This window comes from Anabrus simplex, chromosome 1, assembly GCF_040414725.1.
Source record: "Anabrus simplex isolate iqAnaSimp1 chromosome 1, ASM4041472v1, whole genome shotgun sequence".
Lineage (NCBI taxonomy): Eukaryota > Metazoa > Arthropoda > Insecta > Orthoptera > Tettigoniidae > Anabrus > Anabrus simplex.
In genome coordinates this window covers 1145142659-1145157324 of record NC_090265.1, presented here as the reverse complement: position 1 = coordinate 1145157324, position 14666 = coordinate 1145142659, and the positions used below count along the sequence as shown (strand labels likewise).

Sequence of the window (14666 nt, the reverse complement as noted above, 5' to 3'; positions counted from 1 at the left end):
AATGATGGTGATTTATCATCTAATTCTGGTGACAGAACGACTCCAAGCACATCTTCTACTTCAGGATGTTTTCTACTTCCGTTAGCGCTTCGTCACCTAAAAGGTCGGCCTACTTCAACGATTTGACTGAAGATAAAGATAGTGAGGATGAAGACCACGTGCTTGAACCACCAAGCAGAAAACTACGATATAATCCTGAATACCAACCGCACATTTTCCCCCAAAATATTGGTTCAAAATCTTGGGTACGGGTCGTATTCAAGCCGTTCATTCTCATACCTATTTACTACACATACATGGAGTAATGAAATTGATTTGAATACGGTTACCATACGCAATATACCACATGTAAACGGGCATTCAGGTCTTATTGTGTTTTAGTTGCGTTCTAGAAAACAAGATCGATTTTTTCTCAATTCGGTTACAGTGGCATGTAAATGCGAAATACAAGGTAATGAAATACAGTAAATCAAAGAATATGAGTAAATAAGCAGTAAAGCCGCTGCTGCGGATGCTCGATTGTCATTTGTTTCAAAGTGTTGCTGGCATGCTGGGTCCTCGAATAGCTGATCTCGTGGGATATCGTACTTTGCGAGAGTCGAGACTGTTGGTTATGGGTCTACCTCACTCAGATTCGAGTTCCATACCACAACCGTGAAATTGCTGTCTTGATAGTAAGCGATGGATTGTCCGGCTCCGCGGTGTAGGGGCCAACGCATCCGCCTGTCACCCGGCAGCCCCGGGTTCGATTCCCGGCCGGGTCAGGCAGGGGTTTTAATCGTAAATGATTAATATCCCTGGCCTGGGGACTGGGTGTTTGTGTAATCCTTAACTTTCCTTACCTCACATTCAACACGCTATACTTCCCCAATTACACTTACATGCAGGTACTTATCATCTGGTGAAAGTAGTGGCAAAAGATCTGCAGAGGTCAATGCCACGAACAAATTTTTTAAATTATGGATTCAAAATAGCGTCTGCAGTCATTTACTGTATGTGAGAAACTTAAAGTTGTAAGTGAAGATGGAATATACGGAAATTGTGCCGTTGGCAGAAAGTATGATATTGATGAATCGTGATTGGCAGAAGGAAAAACTTCTAAAAAGTAACGGTGATCAAAGAGTGTTCCGCGGGGGGAGTGCAGTGCTTCTGGAAATTGAAGAATGACTCCACAAATATGTGATAGAAAAATGTGAGTTAGGATATGGCAATTCTTGTGAAATGTGTCAATTGAAAGCACTAGAGATCTCAAAAGAACTCAAAACACAGGGTTTTACTGCAAGCCGCGGATGGATCCAAAACTTTTATCAGAGAAAGTGATAGTGCCTTCGGAAATGTACGTCTATTTCACATCATCTCCCTCGGGCATATGAACAAAAATTAATAGCCTTTCAGCATCACATTATTCATTTAAGGAAGCAAAATTTTTTGCTGTCGCAAATTGGGAATGCTGATCAGACACGTGTCAATTTTGAAATGCCGTTGGAAAATACAGTGGATACGAAGGGTTCTAAAAGTGTAACCATCAGAATAGGTGTAACTAAAAGCAATGATGCACGGTAATGTTGTGCATATTAGCGGATGGAACCAAACTCCCTCCATATGTGGCTCTGAAAAGGAAAACACTTCCGAAAGGAAAATTGCCGCCCGGTGTTATTGTTAGAACACATGAGTCCGGCTGGATGGACAGTGCGTTAGTTGAGGACTGGGCGAACTGCGTTTGGCAACGTCGTCTGGGAGCTTTGTTACAAAAACGAAACATGGACAGTTACTGAGGACATACAACTGACTCCGTAAAAGATATGATGAGGAAAGGAAAAACCAATATTGTGATAATTCCTGGAGGACTCACTTCTATTCTACAGGCGTTGGATGAGTGCGTGAACTGGCCATTCAAAACTGCAATGAAACCGCTGTACACCAAATGGATGTCTAATGGTGATCACACGTTAACACCAACCGGACAAGTGAGGAGGCCTGAAGTGGAACTAATATGCAGCTGGATCAAGACCACATGGGCACGCATTCCCAACGACCTAGTGTCCAAAAGCTTCAAGAAATGTGGAATTTCAAATTCAGTGGACTGTAGTGAGGACGACTATTTGTGGAGCGATGCCAGCGACGAAATTTCCTACGGTGAAACTTCAGATGACGGTGAATTGTGAATGATCCAAGTACTGGACCGATTTTATTTACGATTTTTGTGATGATTTTATTAATTGTAGCTGTTTGAATTTATAATTGTGGTATATATGAAGAAATTTAAATAGGAATGCAATTTTCTTTTCTTCCGTATTTTGCCGTCTCAAGTTTAGGGTGTGGGTCTTATTCGGTGGCAGGTGGTATTCAGGATTATACGGTAAATTGGAACAATAAGAACCTAAATCCGAAGAAACATATCGATGCAGTTAATTTCTTTCAGCTGTTTTTTAACACGAGTAACATAACACTTCTGTGTGAGGAGATTAATACATACTTTTCTCAGAAGGCAGCTGCAGGTGAGTTCCACATCAAAAATAAAATACATTTAACCTCTTCCTGTTCCCACGTCGCGAGCCGTATGCAGACGGGAGAGCGGAGCGAAACAAGTATCCCGTACAGCAGGTTCAGTGAGCCACTAGCTGCTCGCATCCAGAGGGTCACGCAACCGTACTCGCTACGCCAGAATGAAAGGGTTAAATTAGTTTTGTTTTAAGCATAACAAAGGTAGTATTTTAAGACGGATTTTTTGAGACGAAGATAATTCTAAGTAATTTAATGCAATTTCATCTAAGCAATGTTAAGTAGCTAAAGATGTTCCTAAGGAATGAAACATGTTCTAATAATTAATTTGCTTAAAGCAAATATATAGTACCAAACAGGTGGAAGTTTACTTTTATTGATTTAATGTACATACTACTTAGTCGAACAGCTAGTTTCCCTATTCCCAAGCCATCCCAGCCCAAAGTTTGCAATTTTTGTAACGCAATGGTAACAATATTTTAACACTATTCATAACAATATTGTTAGCGATTATATTTACAAGGTTTTCTAACTGTCTACTGATACTTGTAAGGTACGATTCGCTGCACTTAAAGCTTCAGCTGCGAGGAAGATTTTGAAACAGCATAAATCCAAAAAATAGCTAGATTTCCGTCCGTTGAAAGTGCAAGTCATATCATTACCTAAAAACTGATACAGCTTATTCTAAAGATCACATTTTCCCGAAAGTGATAGCATTCAATTTACAGCAAGCTCTGGCTAATCCCCATCTACATACCAGTTATGTTTTTCAGAGTCGACAACTCTGAACTTACAATTTTTGCATGCATGATTGTCCTTCAGATGATGTACTTATGTACATTTCACCAGAACATATTGCAGGGTGTGGCACAGATGAAATAATACCATTATAATTCAAACAATCAGTATTCTGATATAACTGCCTTGTTCAAAATAAAAATATCCTTAAAGTGTTTTCGGTTGTGAATTATACATAAATGATATGTTATAAAAATAGTTTACCAATATCTAGTATCAGGTCACAGATACCTATCCTGCAATAGGGACTTTGGACTCAAAGAGAGCGCGGGGGGCACACCAGTAGAAAAATATGTCTATACACCTGCTGGATTGGTAAAATAAAATAAAAATTAAGACAGATAATAAAAAAAAATTTGGAACTGAAATGCAACAGGCTGATTTTTTTAAGTTCAAAGCTTTTGACTACTAAAAAAGCTAATCGTAAATTCCCTGGGGATAAGCAACCTGTTACTTTCTGTCGCATTTCAATGTTGAAAGTCTATGTCTTGAACAAGCAGAGCTGTGGTGCATTAAGTGTTGTTCTACAGAAGCTATAGAGGACGGTACATACGTGAATATTGCAAAGGACAGAAGAGAACAGATAAACACACCCTTGAACAACAACATGTTCAACTAATACCAAAATATTCCAACCCAAGACCAATTAACAAAAAGAAAATTAAATATATTAATGAACTTTTGAAATATATTTCACCCATTCACCATTCACTTTACAACAGTCTAATGTCTCAAAATAGAACTGAGGATGATGAAAATATAGAATACTAGCTAATGTACCGGTGCTTCCCTACTGAATTCTACATTGTTACAGGATTGTAGGTTAGGTAGAGTATACGTTGTGAGCAAGACTGTATTCAACTGCATAGCAATGTTACCCTAGAAACGCGACGGAAGAGTCACCATATGAAGACTGCGTTAGGGAATTTTCATTGTAATGGTAGGCCCGCTTGCCTACCATCAGTCACAAACAGGTTGGGGAATTGCATTATAATGGCAGGCACTCACTCTCACCCTGCCTTTTTACATCCTCAAAAAGACTGTCTTAGTGGTTTTCCCAACTGAAATAAACATAGGTCATAACAATGACATCAGTACGAATGGCATGAGTAAAAGCAATGATTTCACATGAAATACTTGATCAAATTAAAAAAACACATTTTCTCACTTTTAACAAACAGTACTACGCTGCGGATCTAGCAGTCCAAAGTTCCAGAGCTGAAATGACCACTCTGCAGACAGCCATGATCCGTAAACACTCTTAGACTTTTTTCGCAGGGAGGGAGATGGGGTAGGGTAAGAATAGTGGAGAGTCTCAGAGCAAAAACTATGCCCTTTTACTAATATGTTTCCTAGGAGAACCTGATGAGTCTGAAAATCTGAAAATCTCAATTCACTACACTAGCTGCAGAAAAATCTATCTAACTTGGAAGCAATTTTTTTCCTCCAAGCCAGAGGAGAAACCCCTTCTTCTCTGCTTATTTTGAAAAAAATGAATGTAGAATTTAATAAAAATGCAGAGGAAGAAGCTCTTTTTAAGAAACAGCTCTTTTCAGGGCTGAACTTTTGAGTTATTTTGTGAATTGTGGTGCTATAATTTGGAAAAGGCCTAAATTGTAATTCTAGGCCAGCTGCTGCTGCTGCTGCTGCACACGGCTCATTCAAAACAGCGCGTCACAGTAGCGATTGAATGGCTGGAGTACTATGATGAACCAGTGAGTTACGTAACAGCAGTATCAGAAAATGTATGAACCAGAGGAATGACATGCTAAAGAAGAAAGTTTTCTAACTCCCCAGCTATTTCCTGCCAATGTTCAATCAGGCTGTTATACTCGGTAAGCATCAGTAATCCCATCTATCGGAGTTGAGCGGTAGCATAAGAGACAAGGAACATCACCACAAACAATGGTCAATGTAATGTTATTGTTGATCAATGTTACGCGCTTTCAGTATTGTAGGCCTTCACATTTAGTTTTCTTCCTACTCTGAAATACCACTCTTATCATAGTTGGTACAGTAAAATTGAATAAAACATAAATGGTCGGAAATTGTATAGTCTAGAACTTTTGTTATGTAGTATTTTTCGATAGGACCAATAACATAGGTATTTAAAAATTAAATTTTAGGCGCCTTCCCCTACACTACAATTTCATACAGGGCAAATAAAATTGTTTATAACTTCGACTGTAGTTTCTTATTCCCCGACCCTATATACCGACTTTCATTAAATTATGTTAACCCATTTTCTCGTGGCTCGGCGTTGATATGGACTTGGCAACAAAAATGCAAATTCATGAACATCTCTGTTATCAAAGCCAGTATGGTAACAATGTATGACATAAATGATAGAAAATTTAATTCTATATAACTTTAGTTATGTAATATTTATTGATAGAACCATTAATAATATAAATATTTGAGAACTTAATTTTAGGCCATCCCCTAAACAATCATTTCACTCAGCGTGAGTAAAATGATGTATAGCCTAAATTGTAGTGGCTCACCCCCCCCCCCCCGACTTCACATACTGATTTTCATTAAATTCTCTTCAGCCGTTTTCTCATGCTGCATGTTCATGCATACAGACAGACAGGCAGGCAGGCAGACATTACAGAAAAGTAAAAAGTGCATTTCCTTGTTACTATGGACATGACCGATACAGAAATACCATTCTTTTCAAATTCTAAGCAATATACTGAAAAAACTCTTATTTTATATATACAGATATAGTTAATATGGATAATGATAGTGAAAATATTTCTGACATTCCTGATTGTGTAGTACTATATAATATTGCAAAAAAAAAAAACCATACTGAAACAGTATACAAAGCTGTTATGCTTATGCTTTTTATAATTAGCTTCTTTCATTAAGGAAACCTTCTATTCATCTGGGAACTTAAAACCTTATGATCACAGTTTTGTGAGGAATATCTAGTCATTCCTGAATTTCTAGGCAACAATTACCAAGAGTTATAAGCTGATTGTTGATACAAAGGAATTAAATACATAACAGTATTCTGAATAGCACGTTAAAGACTGCAAATGATAATAAACATGAAACAACTGTTGTCAATATAAAAATTAAAAACAATTTTAAAAACAGTGGATGGTGGAAAGTTTCTGACTTAATGTTTGGAATCAGGGTATGGGAATGCCGTACCGTACATAAGACAAAGCTGAAAATGTAGATATAACAAAATAACTGTTGACCAGCGTTATTAAACAGTCCTTTAAGCAACAAAACATTCCAGATTGGACATCAACATGAAACATTAAATGAACCACAACTAAGGTCTGATAGAAACCATAATAAAACCACTTTCATCAGATAGTTGTATTACACAGCTAAAAATTTTGAAATTTCCAGATCCTGATTTAAGCATATCTTCCTGATAGTGACATGATTACATAGAATAACAATAGAGGTATACCTTTAAGGTAATGCACGCTCCAGCTTTGATGAGATATTTTACAATATCATTGTGTCTTCCCACAGCAGCCAACATGAGAGGTGTCCGTTGTTCTCGATCCATCATGTCCAGCTGGGCACCAGCTTGAAGCAAGATATGAACAGCAACAGTATGTCCGCCATCACAAGCCACATGTAGCGCAGTGCCCATGGAGCACTCTCGGAACTGATGATTAGGGTTCAAGCCAGATGCTGTATAACAAATACCATGCTAGATAAGTTTCTTGAGGTTCAGAATTTAACATCCAGGCTACCACCTAAATATTAATCAAGAAAATTCTAATACATATTGGCATTGAGTTACCAAACCCTGTGTCTGTCACATCCAAGTTTTTTGTATCCTACATAGAATTAAAGAGAGTAATCATGAACTTCAAGATGCCTTGGAGATCACTCCTGACTGGCTTCACCTCCAATGAATGTGTAACTATAACTCACAAATACAGACTATTCCTTATAAATATTAGGAGACATAAAAGATTAAATAAATATCCTACAGAAATAATTAGATTATTATTAACTGCATACCGAGGAATACTACAAGTCAAGTGAGAGATGTACTTGTTCACCTTTTTCAATACAATATAATACAATACAATCAGTGTATATTAGATCATTAGAACATTAAAAGCATTAAAGAGTAGTACATATTGTCCGTCCCATAATTTGGGACATCTTCAGCTACATATGATGTGCGACTAATTGATACATGATTAAAAATAACCTAATCTATAAAATGAAAGAGGGGAATTTTAGTCCCTCCATGTTTATGACATACAGGTAACAATGTGTGTTAAGGTTGCTGTTATAAAGTGGCATTAATGCACTGTACTTTTTGGTGACTTAAAATACAAGGGCCTAACATTTAAAAAACTACAAATTAAATTAAATTATAATCAACTCATATAAAAAAAGCCTTATAGGTGATACTTTGAAGTACTAAAATACAGTACTATACAATGAATTGTTATTATTCTATAATGTTATGAAAACTTTGTTGAAGTTTCAATTAAATTGCTAGTTCAATTAATACCGAGCTCGATAGCTGCAGTCGCTAAGTGCGGCCAGTATCCAGTAATCGGGAGATAGTGGGTTCGAACCTCACTGTCGGCAGCCCTGAAAATGGTTTTCCGTGGTTTCCCATTTTCACACCAGGCTGGGGCTGTACCTTAATTAAGGCCACGGCCGCTTCCTTCCCACTTCTAGGCCTTTCCCACCCAATCGTCGCCATAAGACCTATCTGTGTCGTTGCGACGTAAAAAAAAAAAAAAAGTAAAATGAATTCCATTGTTCCATTAATATCAGCTTAAAGAAGTCTGTTGCTGAACAAGCTTTAGCAAATAAATACTGGTAGAAGATTTTTTATAATAATAATAATAATAATAATAATAATAATAATAATAATAATAATAATAATAATGTTATTGGCTTTACGTCCCAATAACTACTCTATTACGGTTTTTGGAGATGCCAAGGTGCCGGAATTTAGTCCCTCAGGAGTTCTTTTACGAGCCAGTAAATCTACCAACATGGGGCTGACGTATTTGAGCACCTTCAAATACCACCGGACTGAGCCAGGATCGAACCTGCCAAGTTGGGTTCAGAAAGCCAGCGCCTCAACCGTCTGAGCCACTCAGCCCAGCAGTGGAAGATTAGCGCAATGTGGGGCTCCAGTGGCAGGGAACATCTATCATAAAATGACGGTGGAAAGCTGACAAGAACACTGAAACACTTGAATTGAAAAAAGTTCAGTAATTACTGACGTTATTGGTCAAGCTTGAGTGAGAGGTCTAAAAGAAAGGAAATGAAATGTTAATAAATATCTCAAAATTAAAAATAAGAAGAATAGGGCAACACAGAATGAACTACTTACTCCCCACTGGCCTTGTTGGACGGGCTCTGGCTTGTTGTTGTGCCCTAATTGAATAGTTGACAACAATACGGAATTAAATATGAAATATATTTTACGTAAAGGAAAGCATTTAGAAAAAAAAGAAGAAAAACCACACAACTAAATTATCAAAAAACCTCACCATGAAAGCGGGCGTATGCATTAGTTTGTTAAAAAGGAAGCCATACTTTCCAGTGCTGACTCTGTTAAATGCGAGTGTATGCTGGAGTTGAAACAAGACAGGACTTCATTAAGATAAATTCAAAATTTCAAATTCATAGGTGTTTGGACAGAAATAAACATAAATATTTCCAAATACTGAACGTTATTTGGTAGAATATGATGATGATCTTTTATGAACGAAACCCATTTACCTGGAGTGCGGAGAAAAGCCGTTGAAGCATGCACTTAACTAGATGTGTGGAAACTATTTTTCACTGACAATATAGTGACGTAACCAAATTTACGAACATATGGACAGAGAAAAATTTAAGTAATTACTCATGGGAAAGAGATGCTGTGAACACGAGGACTGCAGATATTAAAACCACCTTTGGTCTTTTGTATGTCAGGAATTCTGAGAGCTTCCCACCTAAATTTGGAAGATCTTTGGGCATCAAATGGCACTGCTATGGAATTTTTTTGATATTGTACAGCTCACAAGCCTTTCAAGTTGTTACTTGAATCTATAATTCAAAGGAGGGTATTTTCCACCTGATCAGTACAATAATTTAAAGTTCAATTATATTTCATATTAAAATCACTCGGACTAGTTTTAACCATTTGACTGGTTCAGCCTCGGCTAGATACAGACAGACCTCGCTATATGCGAGTTATGTTCCGCGGAATTGCTGCGCATTTGCAAGTAATCAACTTCATTTTCCGTATTAAAATTTAATCACTAAGTTTTACAATATTTAAAATTCTTCCACCGTTTTGATACTTTTTTGCCTTTTGGCAAATTTTTATTTATCAACAGTACATGTTTCGTTCCTTATTTCAGAACATCCTCAGCTGTTATTGTAGCTTAGGTGAATTGCTAAGATTTAAAACATGTTAATTTGCAGGTACGGTACATTGATTCACTTAAAAACTACTAAAAACACCAATTAAATTAAATGATATTAAAAACAATGTAGGGGTTAGTGTGTTAATGATATGAGAGCGGATGATTACATAGTTGGTCAGCTTAAAAACTATGTCTATTCATTTGAATAGTTGTTAAAAATTTCATTTTGTTACATTAAAATATCTGTCTGCGGTTAAAAGTTTAAAAAATGTTTGACTTTGTAACACTGTTTAAATTATTGAATGTTTTATCTTCTGTTCCTTCCAGATAAGTTGTTATATATTATGAGTTTGCTTATGGTGCCTTTGATTGAGTCTAATGTGGAACTTTGAAGCTGATTGCTGAACAATATTTGTGAAGGGAGCTTCGTTTCAATTTCTGAAATGAAATAAAATAAGGAAATGGAAATTTGTTTTTTTTAAAAATGTGTCTTTACATAATAACTAAATGTATAAAAAAGTTCATTACCGTGCTATGTTAGACTCCAATTCTACTGTGACCCTGGAGGGACGTTTGTTGCTGCTTTGCGTCTTGTATAGTAATGGTGTGTGCGTTCCGTTGTATGCTCCTCCTTACGGGGATCCGCTTTGTGGACGACACTTATGTCGTAATAGATCAAAGAGAGAATAACAGGGACGATATCCTCAATAAATTAAATACACTTGATTCCAGAATAAAGTTTACATTAGAGAAAAAAAAAGAAAGCTCCATTAACTTTTTAGACATAAATGTAACACGGAAAAAGGAAGAGTTTGTCTTCAAGATACACAGGAAACCCACTTTTACTCCCATTACAATAAAGAACTACTCATTGCACCCAGAATCGCAAAAAGGTCAGCTTATTACAGTTACATATATAGAGCGTTTAATATACCCCTTACACACACAGAAAGAGAACTACGCTTTATTCGCAAACAAGCCCAATACAATGGTTTTGAACCAAAAATAGTAAACAAAATAATCGGTAAATTCAAACAGGAATTACAAACTAACCTAAAACCCGAAACAAAAAAAGAAAGACAAATACGCCAAGTTCACCTTCAATAACCCTAACTTATACACAGTAACCAATTTGTTTAGAAAATATAATTATAAGATCGCATATTCAACCAGCAATAACACAAAGCATAAATTATTTAATTACAATAGTGTTAATTCCCTAGGAAAAAACAAACATTCTGAATCAGGAGTTTATAAATTGAAGTGTCACCAATGTAAAAAAAGTTATGTCGGACAAACAGGGCGCAGTTTTACTGTAAGATACCAGGAGCATGTCAACGCTGAAAGACGTAAAAAAATTTCTGCGATGGGTCAACACATGAGTTCAACCGGACATCAATTTACAACCATAGAGCAGAATTTAACTATACTGCATAAAATAAACAAAGGAGCTCTCCTTAACACATTAGAAAATCTATACATTTATTTAGAACAAAAAAGCAATCAGGACAATAACCTAAATGAAACTATTGACATTAGAAATCCTATATTTGAAGGGACACTATCAAGTCTTGAAATTTTAGGCAAAAGACACAATACAAATAGTAAAAGGATAAATAAGACCGAACCTCCGCCATTTTGTACATCCCCTCTCCCTAGCCCTTCTAAAGTTGATGCCGTGACAGTAACCGACACGCCCCCTCCCCTCTCCGCAACCTTGCCTCCCCGTAAGGAGGAGCATACAACGGAACGAACACACCATTACTATACAAGACGCAAAGCAGCAACAAACGTCCCTCCAGGGTCACAGTAGAATTGGAGTCTAACATAGCAAGGTAATGAACTTTTTCATATATTTAGTTATTATGTAAAGACACTTTTTTTTTTTTAAACAAATTTCCATTTCCTTATTTTATTTCATTTCAGAAATTGAAACAAAGCTCCCTTCACAAATATTGTTCAGCAATCAGCTTCAAAGTTCCACATTAGACTCAGTCAAAGGCACCATAAGCAAACTCATAATATATAACAACTTACCTGGAAGGAACAGAAGATAAAACATTCAATAATTTGAACAGTGTGACGAAGTCAAACATTTTTTAAACTTTTAACCGCAGACAGATATTTTAATGTAACAAAATGAAATTTTTAACAACTATTCAAATGAATAGACATAGTTTTTAAGCTGACCGACTATGTAATCATCCGCTCTCATATCATTAACACACTAACCCCTACATTGTTTTTAATATCATTTAATTTAATTGGTATTTTTAGTAGTTTTTAAGTGAATCAATGTACCGTACCTGCAAATTAACATGTTTTAAATCTTAGCAATTCACCTAAGCTACAATAACAGCTGAGGATGTTCCAAAATAAGGAACGAAACATGTACTGTTGATAAATAAAAATTTGCCAAAAGGCAAAGAAGTATCAAAACGGTGGAAGAATTTTAAATATTGTAAAACTTAGTGATTGCTGTGCATACCGAATTTGCGTAAATCAAGTCATTTTATATGTAAAATATAGGTTAGGTTTCAGTTTACTCACATGTTAAGTTTAAAATAGAAGAGATTCTTAGAATTTCTACAAAATATAACCATTACCATGTTTCTGAAATGCATTTTAATGCAAAATCTACACACTTGAAAATTTAACACAAACACACAATAACAAGCTAAAATAATTTCATTAAGCCTAAATAGGCTCTGTATCATCTAGGCCAACATCAGAAAAATCTGATAATGCTGTAGTAGGTTCAGTTTCCATTGCAGATTTCCTTTCGTGCAAATCTTTTGTAACTGAAGTGATCTCACTAGGTGCTTGACATTCATTTGAAGTGCCACATTGTTTTGCACAGAAATATTTAATTGTTAACTGCGTGGTCTTCTTTGCCAGTTCATTATACAGCTCCTTGTAACATTTTAAAGACGATGTTCAACTTCTCTCTTCATTACTGCACTCCTTACGTCTTCAGGATCATGTTCTTCGAAAACTGCCATTGTAGTATCGATCATTCTTAAGACCCGGCCATTTTCTTCGTTGTCAGCTTTCGAAGAGGTTGAACTTCCTTGACTTCTATTTCTTTATCACTATCCTCACTCAAAATGATCAAATCTTTGTCGCTCTGATCATCAGAATGCGAGTTTGGGTCACACACATTTTCTTCACCAAGATCAGTGAATCCAATCTGCCGTGACATGTCCGCAATTTCTCTCATTGCACCGGTGACATCGCTGATCTCTTCACCATCTAGCACTAACACAGCATCAGGCCACATTTTCCACCATACACCATTCATACATTTAGGAGTACTGCCAGTTCATGCGTCTCTAATAATATCAATCGCCATCTTAATATTAAACTGTTGCCAGAAAATCTTGAGATGGTAAGTTCGCCATTCGAATCACATTCTTCTATGAGACTGGAAAACATTTTATGCAGATAGTATGCCTTGAATATAGAAATAACTCCCTGGTCCATGGGTTGTAGGATAGATATAGTGTGCGATGGCAGAAATAGGATTTCAATGATTTTATTTGAATCAATAATGGAAAGTGAGTGGCTGGGAACATTATCAAGGAGGAGAAGAATTTTGAAAGGATTTTTTTCTTTCTCATGGCAGGCCTTCAATTCTGTATTCAGTTCATTAACAAATAGTCACTGAAAATAGCAGAAGTCATTCAACCTTCTTTATTCCATCTGCAATGAACTCCCAACCTGCTCTTTTCACAACCTTTTAATGCACTAGGATTTTATGAGTGGTAGATCATAAGAGGTTGTGCCCGTTGCATTTCCTAGACGTTTACAAAAATGGCGCCGGAGGAAGGTATGGCCCACTCAAGTTAAAAAGAATACACAATGAAGTCATGATATCGAGGTATAACAGAAGATCATGTATAACTGGGAACAGATGTATACCGAAGGCGGTGCAGAACAGCAAAAGGTCAAGTAGATTGTTTTAAAGAAAAAATAGAACAGAAGAGATTATTATAAAAAATACTTGAAAAATTGAATTCGCAGAGTCAAGACGTGAATTGCAATCGCGCTACAAAAAGGACGAAATTTTACTAGATTTCGGCGAAATTCATAAAGAAAAACTACATTCATTAAGAAGAAAACGGGATAATCAATCTGAAAAAATACCGTGAATAGCCAAAATACTTCAGATAAGTGAAGCTCGAATTAAATACGCTTATTGGAACCCGAGGAGCCAGTCCAACGTTATCGCAAGGAAGAATTATATGAACTGCACAAGAAAGAAAAGAACTGAGAAAAAGTTATTTTATTGGCGCAGAAGCTGAAAGGAAAATAATTCTGAAGATTATTTAAGCTGATTCTGAAGATTTTTCTCCGAAAAAGATATATTATACGCAATTTTAAAGAGTTAGCCAATGCGAACCATGTGACCTTGACGTGGTGGGGAGGCTTGCGTGTCCCAATGATGCAGATAGCCGAGCCGCAGGTGCAACCATATCGGATGGGTATCTGTTGAGAGACCAGACTAACGAATGGTTCGTCGAAATGGGGGTAGCAGCCGTTCGGTAGTTGCAAGGGCGGCAGTCTAGATGATTGACTGATACGGCCTTGTAATAATACTCAACATGGCTTAGCTGTGTTGATACTGATACACGACTGAAAACAACGAGAAACTACAGCCGTAACTACCTCCCGAGGACATGCAGCTCTCTCTGTATGAATGATGTACTGATGATGGCTTCCTCCCGAGTAAAATATTCCGGAGGTAAACTAGTCCCCCATTCGGATCTCCGGGTGGGGACTACACGAGAGGGGGCGATCACCAGGAAGATGGATACTGACATTCTACGAGTCGGAGCGTGGAATGTTAGAAGTTTGAATCGTTGTGGTAAGTTAGAGAATCTGAAAAGGGAGATGGATAGGCTAAAGTTAGATGCAGTTGGTATAAGTGAAGTACGTTGGCAGGAAGAACAGGATTTTTGGTCAGGCGACTACCGAATTATCAACACGAAATCA

The 14666-nt window shown here is 36.8% G+C and overlaps 1 protein-coding gene across 1 annotated transcript in view; it reads right to left on the bottom strand.

Annotated features, from left to right (window-relative positions):
- The window catches only part of G9a (histone-lysine N-methyltransferase G9a), a 429274-nt gene that overhangs the window by 220855 nt on the left and 193753 nt on the right, over positions 1–14666 (bottom strand). The window contains exon 9 of the mRNA XM_067137709.2: positions 6734–6963. Coding sequence (XP_066993810.2) covers positions 6734–6963 — 230 coding nt within the window. The remainder of the gene's footprint in view (positions 1–6733; positions 6964–14666) is intronic.